This window comes from Limulus polyphemus, unplaced genomic scaffold, assembly GCF_000517525.1.
Source record: "Limulus polyphemus unplaced genomic scaffold, Limulus_polyphemus-2.1.2 Scaffold1157, whole genome shotgun sequence".
NCBI lineage: Eukaryota > Metazoa > Arthropoda > Merostomata > Xiphosura > Limulidae > Limulus > Limulus polyphemus.
In genome coordinates this window covers 211,649-222,985 of record NW_013666767.1, presented here as the reverse complement: position 1 = coordinate 222,985, position 11,337 = coordinate 211,649, and the positions used below count along the sequence as shown (strand labels likewise).

General features: G+C 36.8%; 1 protein-coding gene across 1 annotated transcript in view; it reads right to left on the bottom strand.

The window, feature by feature from the left end:
• The window catches only part of LOC106462399 (transmembrane protein 198-like), a 24,128-nt gene that overhangs the window by 3,717 nt on the left and 9,074 nt on the right, over positions 1-11,337 (bottom strand). Inside the window, exon 4 of the mRNA XM_013922324.2 lies at positions 1,729-2,058. Within this exon, the coding sequence (XP_013777778.1) occupies positions 1,729-2,058 (330 nt within the window). The remainder of the gene's footprint in view (positions 1-1,728; positions 2,059-11,337) is intronic.

Here is an 11,337-nt window from a genome sequence, read left to right as displayed (position 1 = left end):
ATATATATATATATATAAAATTTAAAAATGACACTTGTGTAAAACATCTATTTACAATTAAATGAATGCAACCTTAAAATCTTACACAATAAATACTTATTAAAAACAGGGGTTTGCCCTAAAAAAAGGCTACATATGTTTCGGTGTCTAGGACTACTGAAGATGGTACATATGTTGTTATTTAAGAGCAAGTCCCTGTTTTTATTTAACTATTTATTGTGTACGATTTTAATGTTCCATTCATTTTAATTGTAAATAACTATTTATATACACACAAACACACTGGCTACAAATACCTCTACACAACACTATGTATCAATGCAAAGTTGTACAGGTTCACTGAATAACTTTACAAACACATTTCTGTAGACTATAGACTTTCACAATATATCTGGGTCTGTTTGGAGTTTGAGTCAAAATTTATCATTCTCTTACAAAAACAGAAAAATAAACAATCATAATAAATAAATAAATAAACTTCCTTTACACATTTACTTACAAAAGCAAACAGTCATTAATTTGACCTCAAATTAATTTTTTATTAACAAGTTTGATTGTGTGTAACAAACAACCCTTGGAAAGCTGTGTGAACTAATCATTACTTATCATATCCCTACAGTTAAGTTAGTAGTACACTCAAGTCATCAGGAAACCATGGCCTGATGAAGTGCAACAGACAACCCAATGTTCCTGGAACTCTCAAACAGAACTCCCCCTCCTTTTTACCCAACATAGATTGATATATGCTTCTCTAACTTTTGTTTGTTTTGAATTTCGTGCAAAGCTACACGAGGGCTATCTGCGCTAGCCGTCCCTAATTTAGCAGTGTAAGACTAGAGAGAAGGCAGCTAGTCATCACCACCTACTGACAACTCTTGGGCTACTCTATTACCAACAAATAGTGGGATTGCTGGTCACATTATAACGCCCCCATGGCTGAAAGGGCAAGCATCTCTCTAACTTTTAACACTTACCCCCCCCCCTTCCAAAAAAATCTCAGTGGCGACAAAATTGTCAGTTTGCATTAGCATATATTATAGCAATAGTATGACTGATTATTTAATGTTTTACATGAATGTAGATAACACATTAACAACCTTATATAGAAATTTTGACATAGTGTGATATGCTCTTGACATGTAAATAGTAAATGTCTTTTTTTTTCCCATTCTTTATTGTTCAGTTTCAAGTGCTTATATGGGGATCGTAGTGATAATTTTTGAACTCTTAAAAACCCTCCTTACAAATCCATTAAACAAGAATTACATCTACACTTATATATATAAAGTTCAGAAAACACTAAAAAGTTCTTTAGATTTAAATATAAGTAAATTCACTGGACAAAAATATAAAATTAAATATGGAGGTTAACCAGTATCTTATAAGAGTTCATTTTTAGAAACAAGCTCCGTAATGGTCAAGAAAACCACGTGGTTTGTCGGTGGTTAAAACCCCGGGATCTCGTTAGGGAAAGTAATTTGGCTCGGTGTTCCACGTGTAGGCTAGGGGGAGCCTGGATTCAAGTATTGACGATTATTTTCAATAAAATAAAATAAATAAACGACGAATACAAAAGATAATTTTAATCAAATATGAAAAATATACTTACACGTTATCAAGCACGAAACATGTTTTATTAAAGAGTAATTTGTGTTTAACTGCCAAATCTAAGAAACGACAAAGGAAGTTGTCCACAAGAATAAAATATCTGATCGTGATATTGCCTACCTTTCTGGAAGAACAGAGTGACCACAGCACCCACGAGTCCACAACCTAGCAAGATCCCTACTGTAATCCACACTGTAGTGGGTGAATACCACAGGTAAGCTATCATGATGGAAGCCACCCCAACAAACAACCCCATGTGAAACCCCGTCATGAAGAGTCCTACGTATTGCACTAACATGGTAATAAGTCCAAAGAGCAGACCCGCTCCAAGAGCTACACCAGAGTTTCCAGCTGTCGAAAGCAGGCTTTCTTCCAAACATATCAGATAAACCACCACAGAACCAAAGATGAACCCAGTGAGAAACATGACAGCTTTGAAACAGCGGTAACCTAATAAAAGAAGAGACATGACATTTAATCAACTACACATTAATTCCTGTAAAATATATAAACTTGTGAACTATAAATATTATGTATAAAATGCCATCTTTTAAACTGTATTTCGGCTCTGTAGTGTGCAGTAGAAAAATATTAGATTAAAAGTGACTAGTTTATTTGTTAATTTCAGCACAAAGCTGCACAGTGTGTTATTGATGCTGTATCCCCAAAGGGACTCGGACACAAGTTTTGAGAATTGAAAGTCCATAGACTTACTCTTTGTGTGTTTGTTTCAAATTTTATGCAAAGCTACACGAGGGCTATCTACGCTAGATATCCCTAATTCAGCAGTGTAAAACTAGAGGGAAGGCAGCTAGTCATCACCACCCACCGCCAACTCTTGGGCTACTCTTTTACCAACGAATAGTGGGATTGACCATCACATTATAACTCCCCCACAAATGAAAGGGCAAGCATTTTTGGTGGGACAGGGATTCGAACCCTCGATCCTCAGTTTGCCAGTCAAGCACCCTAACCACCTGGCCATGTAAACTTACTGAAGAGAGGAGACAAGTTACTCTAAAATATTCATAATAATTAAATATATTGAAAACACTTTAGTAAAAATTAAATTAGTGTATTAGCTTTTTTTCAAATAGTGGTAGTTATTAATTCAAAAAATTCTCATGGTCTTGAATCATTAAATAATTTTAATGTTGCATAAATTTAATAAAACAAATACTCTTTAATTATTTCTTAAGAAATATGAAAAATTAAAGATTTATCTTATAATGAAAGAGGAAACAATGATAAATATAAAAATAGTTTTCCCAGAAACGCCGTTGACTTTTGTAAAATCATCATAATTAGACATATCTGTCAATAGATGGCGCAAGTTGCAAAGTGTAAATGTCTAAAAGACAAACTACAAAATGTTTACATGCTGGTTATCCACAATTTAAAAAAAATCTAAAGGAACATCGAGAAATAAAAACCTAGAAGGTAAATTACTTTATTAAACAAACCAGAAATAAATTTTTACACGGTATTATCATAACGGTAGCTTTCAATTCAAACGCTTCGTCAATTATTTCAAATGCCAATATTAATGATTACCAAAGTTATTATCTGGATGTCCTTAGAGAAAGCTAACATTAACACTTACTTTTAATATAAAACAAGCATCACGAGTGATTTGGTGAATATTTATTTCTGTCACGGTTGTTTATTAATCACATTTATGATAACACGAGCGGAAACAAAGTTTGGCCTAGAACATTAAGTACTGTTAGTTTGTTTGTTATGAATTTCGCGCAAAGCTACACGAGGGCTATCTGCGCTAGCCGTCCCTAATTTAGCAGTGTAAACCCAGAGGGAAGGCAGCTAGTCATCACCACCCACCGCCAACTCTTGGGCTACTCTTTTACCAACGAATAGTGGGATTGACTGTGACATTATAACGCTCCCACGGCTGAAAGGGCGAGCATGTTTTGTGGGACGGGGATTCGAACCCGCGACCCTAAGATTGCGAGTCGAGCACCCTAACCACAGGCACAACCATTACAGCCAGGATACAGGGCTCACCTTAGGGTCTTGAAAGCTTTGGGGTTCTAGATTAAATTTCATACATTCTCCTGCTTTTCCTGAGGGTAATTTTCCTAATTTTTTATCAAGACTGTTACTGTTATTCTTATATTAAAATAAAATAAAAACAACTCAAGTACGTAACTTTATCTTTGTTTTGTTTATGTATTTTAGGGCATCGTGTAAAGCCATACACGACTCTTATTTTGAACTAACAGGAAAGGTAAGTAGTCAACACCGCCCACTCTTATAGCGCACTCATGGCCAAATAATGCGAATCGAATGCTTTTACAAAAAAGAGACGCGAACCATAAACCCTCGGATCCACAGTCCAAGCATCCCGACCACTAAGCCATTTAATTATATCACAACTGTTACTGAAGTTGAAAATATTTAACACTTATTTCACCGTTAATCATTGTCGAACATGTTTTACTTTATAACAGCATAATTGAATGTCAAAAACAAGCGAAAGATTGGTCACGTCAAGGTAGAAGAAATAATGTTGATAAAACTAGGATCTTGTTATCTTACCACAAACCTTTTCGAATCGGTTGAAGGGTCTTGTTATCTTACTACAAGCCCTTTTCAAAACGGTTGTAGGGTCTTGTTATCTTACCATAGGCCCTCTAGTTCAGCTAGTACAATTAACACGACGTGTTCATGCCCTCCCAAAGATGGAGAATGCACAAAAATCGGCGTATGCGTAAAACATGATAACCAAACATCAATGACGAAAATTAACTCAGCACTTTCTCAAGCAGATCCTTTAAACATTGGACACAATTTACCATATGCATATACTGTGCTTGTTTTCAATGCGGCAGTGTACTAGAAATGGGGTTAAAAAAACAACAACAATAAGATTGACAAGTCCTGGTAGGTTACTCGTTGTTACCACAGGTGTTGTAACTCCTGGAAAACATTTAACAACTGCGTAATTCTGACTGAAGTAATTACAGTTTAGTTTGTCAGTGATGACTGGCTGTTTCATTGTAATTTCGTGCTATACGTTCAACCGTTCGAAAAGGGTTTGTGGTAAGATAACAAGACCCTACAACCGATTCGAAAAGGGTTTGTGGTAAGATAACAAGACCCTTCAACCGATTTGAAAAGGACCTGTGTTAATATCCAGCAAGACCCTACAACCGCTTTGAAAAGGGCTTGTGGTAAGATAAGTCCCTATAACCGATTTGAAAAGGGCCTGTGTTAATATTCAGCAAGACTTTACAACCATTTCGACATTAACTATGAAGTTTACAGGTTTCACAAACTTTTAAAGAAAAACTCTGGAGTAAATATAAACTATGCATGTGTTACAGCTGTGATGTGGTTAATCCAAACAAATACGGTTTTCTGTACTTTTGATACCGACGCTTCACTACAGATTATAAGGTTTCATCACTAAAAAATAAATAAATAACCTGTTTAGATTTTCGCGACAAATTAGGTTCTTTTATTTAACCAATAACCAGTTTAATCCCTCTTTACTTCACAGAGGTCAGAACCTAATCATGTGTCTGTTTTGTTCACACGAATACAGCTACTACCATGGGTGTCCGAAGTGGGGGCACTCCCCCCCCCGGAAAACGAGAAACATAATTCTTTCTTTATTCATTCAGCATATATATATATAAATGAATCTTTTATTCAATTAACAATTTCACACTACTTTGACCCTCCCTGTAAAAATTTCTGCAGGACACCCATGGCTACTACGTTTAACCGAGTTCTAAAATCAAACGTTACAAGGGTGTTGGGCCGGATAAAGGGGGGGGGTGTGTGGTTACGCGCGTATCTTCATGCGCCAATAGTTAGTAAAACAACTGGTCTGCGTAATTTCTAATTATACACGGTTGTAAAAAGCGAAAAATCTGGAGGCGTGGTATAACATTAATTATCGCAAGGGTAAATGTACTGGGCAAGCCCTCGTCCTTCACACATCTGTAACTGTGCTAAAACACTACGTTTTTTTTGTTGTTGTTGTTGTCGTCGACAATGTTTATTTCTATATATATATAATCGTTAAACTGTAGAACTATAAACACTTTCCCATTTCTGAAACTGTCCGTTGTTATTTGCAATAAAACAAGAGACTTAGAACAGTTTCGTTCGATGTCGTCTTTGTGGACTTTCTAGTGTCTCCGTTCATGACCATGATTGACTTTTTTTATGTTCGGCGTCTCCACAATGATACTGACAATACATAGATGGCGCTGTAACTGATGTGTAATCACATACGTTGATAGTTTCTTTAATTGTGATTGTTTGTTTGCTTGGTTTTCAATTTCGCGCAAAGCTGCACGAGGGCTATCTGCGCTACCGTCCCTAATTTAGCAGTGTAAGACTAGAGGGAAGGCAGCTAGTCATCACCACCCACCGCCAACTCTTGGACTACTCTTCTTTAATTGTGAAGAAAATAATATATATCAATACACAAACACGTTTTCGTTTTTTTCTATCAAATTAAATCTTAAAAGGGGAGGAATGACCCTAAAACTGGCACACAAGTTCTCCATAACAGTTTGGGTCGAGAGAGTGGACAAAACGGCAGTTCTTAAAAACATAAATATCAGGCAGCTTACTGCGTAATTAAAGTAATAATAATAAATCAATAAAAAACTTCAATTTACTGCCACTAAACAACAAATAATACACGTGCATTGTTGAAATCAGCTATGCCTTTGGATGTTGCGAAATCAAATAAGTGTGAGCCGTAATTATTGCAGATGCCCCCCTAGCGGCACAGCGGTATGTCTGCGGACTTACAACGCTAGAATCCGGGTTTCGATACCCGTGGTTGGCAGAGCACATATAGCCCATTGTGCTCTTTTGTGCTTAATTACAAACAAACAAATCATTGCGACTAAGACTTATGTAACATGACTTCCTCCAAATTTCTTTTTTCCTTCCCCATACTTATGGGCACATTTTACACTTAACTGGCTCCACAGCAACGTTGACTTACTTCTGTCAAATTACTAGCGCTCTTGTTGGGACGCAATGGAAAAAAAGGAAGGAAAAAGTCGTCCCGTAAACAGAGGATTAAACCGTTTTACGTGGAAACACACGAACTGAACTGTATCTCCGGCTGAAGTACAATTATGTTAGACTTGCAGCACATTCCAGTCAACCTGTTAAATTAGGCTTAACGTATGGAAAATACCCTAGTTATTTTCTCTCTCAATCTTACATTTGCTTTCTGCTTCAGAATCGTAATGGCTTTGAACACGGACGTTGAAACTTTTAACCACGATGCTATACGATCAACTAGTTTGTTTTAGTAGAGAGAGAGAGAAGCCTCATTAGGCTATCTGCTGTGTCCACCGCGGGGAATCGAACCCCGAATTTTAGGTCAGTAAACTTACCGCTGTCTCCTCGGGGGACATACAATTAAACAACTACAATGCTATTACTTCACAATTTGTTCTGTAGGTTAATAGTAAAAATCTTCAATTACATATAAAAGTTTACTGATTGCTGGCCCATCATCCTCTTTGACTGTAGGCCAGGGGCACAGCCAAAGGGGATCGAGAGGGTCAAACGATCACCCCAATATTATAAGTAGTGTAAAAGGTCCACTATTTTTTGATTTTCAAATACAAATTTTACTTTCTTGTAAAGAACTTAAATTATTTGTGTAAAACAAAAGAGGCACATTTTTTTAGGGGGAGGGGGTACGCCCCTATTAGTAGGAGTGCTCGGTCTGAGCTATTTAAAAAGAAACAGCAACATAGAAAATAACATTTAATTTTTTAAAGCGCGAAGCTACAAAATGGGCTATATGCTCTGTGCCCACCATGGGTATCGAACCCAGATTTTAAACCTTATAATCCTTCAAGGATACCACTGAGCCACCGAGCGGAGCATACCTGTATTCAAATCGGAATAAACATTTATATTCCTCTTTAACGCGATCAAAAACTAATGGAGGGATCGCGTTTAACATACAAGTCGTAAAATTTATTGAAAGATTAAAATACGTACAGAGATTAATACATGGTCCCGATTTTTTATGCTTCAAAAAACAAACTATGCGGCCAACAATTTGAAATCGTGCATACAACCCTTAGTGAAAAGTAAAAACAACTTAGTAATACAATAAGATTCAAGAGGGCGCTACAGCAATTTAACATTTTTATTTCTTTACGAAATAATAATAAATACACTTTCAGACTTTAGAAGTCTTTTAATAAGTCCCTGATCAAACCGTCTGGCCATCAGCCACCACTTACCAAATAACGACAAACAACTCTTTGTTGAATTTTGCGCAGACCTACTCGAGGGCTATTTGCGCTAGCCGTTCCTAATATTGAAGTGATAGACAAGGGAAAGCAAGCTAGTCAACACCACGCACCGTCAACTCTTGAGCTACTCTTTTACCGACGAACAGTGGGATTTTATCGTCCCATTATAATGCCTCCCACGGCTGAAAAAGAGGACATGTTCGGTGATGAGATTCGAACCAGCAACCCGCAGATTTCGAGTTTAGGGGTCGAGAAACAACTAAGTTTATCTGTTTGTTAGTTATAAATTTCGCGCAAAGCTACACGAGGGCTATATGCGGCAGCCGTCCCTAATTTAGCAGTGTAAAACTAGAGGGAAGGCAGCTAGTCATCACCGCCCACCGCCAACTCTTGGGCTACTCTTTTACCAACGAATAGTGGGATTGACTGCACATTATAACGCCCCCACGGCTGAAAGGGCGACAGTATTTGGTGTGACGGGTATTCGAACCCGCGACCCGCAGATTGCGAGTCGAGTGCCCTAACCATCTGGCCATGCCGGGCCAGCAACTAAGTCAAACTACATTTCTAGACTACATTTAGTCTAGAAATTGAGACTAAATAAACGTAGTCATCTGTAAATCGTGCACAAAATGTTTGCCCCATAAATACCGCAGCTGTAAGCTATACGTTTTGAAAGCGTCACGTGCTTGTTTAGCATGGGTGAATATTCTGAATCGCTAAGTCATAAAGAAAAAAAATCCTATATTACACCCCTTGTTGCCACTTTGTAAAAACGCGCGTCTCCTACGGATACTGAACATGTTTTAAGTTTTATTCCAGTTACAAATAAACACGGCCAGTGGATACGGGGGGGAAGCACCTAATTTGTTATGTTAACCGGGACCATCGAATTAAAAACTGAAACAGCGACTTTTCACGACAGTTATAAACAAGTCTCTAATCACCATTCAAAAGGGCACTTCGCTACCAGGTTAAAACTGGGAGGGATTCTTGTTAAAATATACAGCTTGGAAGTTTATTGAGGGGGGGGGGGTGAGATGCCTTACATTTAAACCTTACATGATCTATCTATAGGAAACTAAAAACAAACACCACACAATCACGACCATACACTGATGGAAATCACGTAGATACACGACCAGTGAGGAGCAGGAAGGGGCACGAGCCTCTCGAATAAAATAACTGGACGGACGGAAATACGCGTTTGAGCACTTCCAATTCTTATGCATGGAAAATGAATCTAATATACACACATTTCAATAAGATGTACCGCCATCCAATTAAAACAATTACAATTCTATTATTACTAACCATACATATTATCCAAAGTCACTTAAGAGTGTTGTTTCTGTCACACCAAGACACAAGTTTCGACGCAAATGAGCTAAGCACTAATAAATAGGAACAATTATGGGTAACACCAAATGAGGAACAGCGAAATGTCTTAAATTTATTGTAATTTGAATTTATCGATTTTTAATAAACGTCTAAAACCTTTTTTTTATTGCATATTAAAGCCTCGCCAATAATTATTTGCCTGCAAACGCTACTGCGAAGGTCCATGTCGTATTTCAAAATGCAAAAAACTAACTACATTTAAAAGCCCGTAACGACATACTCAAAATTCTAATTCGATTACTACTACACAACTCCGTTGTTGAATATATTTACAAAGCTTAAAAGATGCGAAGTTCGTGTATGAGAAACAGATCACATAATTTCTCAACAATCACAAACAAACATCAATAACCTCCTAGTGGCAAAAAACTGCAAAACGTAATTATAAAAAAGAAATCAACAATCTATAAAAGAGTAATATAAGAACAAGTGGGAAGCTTTTTAAATTTCATTAAAGTACCCAAAAATGAAATTAGGAGTAGAGAAATACGAATGATGTCATTACCTGCGTGAGGGAGGAGTGGGCGTACATAGTAATATGTATTGCAAAGGGAAATGTATTTGGGGGGGGTGGATCTGTCACCCCTTATGGCCTCCTATCTCAGACAGCAGTGTTTGTGTGTTAAGGTATTGTACGAATTACTTCATTTGTTTATAGACACTTAGAGTACAGTTAGCGTCACCCTGGTGGTAAGTTTTAATACTTGTCCCTGACACTCAGGTTTTGAAAGCGTCGTCAGATCCTGTGTCTTTTACCAGACTAGTGGATCTGTCATTTTAATCAGACCATTTGGCTCAAAGTTTTGTTTTCTACTAGAGATGTTTGGTGAGTATCGGGTGTTACTGAACCTCGCAGTCATTGAGACGCCTCGCACGGCCATCGGATTCGTTCAGAACTCTACGTATCTAACCTCTTACGTGAGCAGTCTAGACAGGACACTTAACTGTTTTAATTACATTACACATGACTACCTTTTACATTTTACAGACTTTGTGCATTTAAATACAAAATAACAACAAAAAAAAACTGTTTCGCACGCGAAGCACGAGTCTCACCTCACATCTAGTAATATTCAATTAAAAACGAATATTTAATAAAACTGTTAAATTAACTACACGATCACATCTAATCACGCTGCTTGTTACACGACAGTATCAAGTATCATCTGTTGACGACATATGACGCAAACAAAGCGTTTAGTGCACTACCTCACGTCATAATAGACCAACTATACTTTATGTTTAACTAATTTTCTACCACAAAATACTTGAGTGATGTAACTGCTGGAAGCCAGAAATGATTCCAACTCGACTCTGCTGTCTAAAAATAACGGCAGTTAGTCTACAAGTGGGGAAAAAAGAAAGACGCTATAATAAAGTGTTCACATGCGTTAATTTAATCAGAGCGTTAAAAACATTAGAAAGACGTTATAATAGTGTTCACATGCGTTAATTTAATCAGAGCTTTAAAAACATTAGAAAGACGTTATAATAGTGTTCACATGCGTTAATTTAATCAGAGCGTTAAAAACATTAGAAAGACGCTATAATAGTGTTCATATGCGTTAATTTCACCAGAGCGTTAAAAACATTAGAAAGACGTTATAATAGTGTTCACATGCGTTAATTTAATCAGAGCGTTAAAAACATTAGAAAGACGTTATAATAGTTTTCACATGCGTTAATTTCATCAGAGCTTTAAAAACATTAGAAAGACGCTATAATAAAGTGTTCACATGCGTTAATTTCACTAGAGCGTTAAAAACATTAGAAAGACGTTATAATAGTGTTCACATGCGTTAATTTAATCAGAGCGTTAAAAACATTAGAAAGACGTTATAATAGTGTTCACATGCGTTAATTTCACCAGAGCGTTAAAAACATTAGAAAGACGCTATAATAAAATGTTCACATGCGTTAATTTCACTAGAGCGTTAAAAACATTAGAAAGACGCTATAATAAAGTGTTCACATGCGTTAATTTCACTAGAGCGTTAAAAACATTAGAAAGACGCTATAATAAAGTGTTCACATGCGTTAATTTCACCACAGCGTTAAA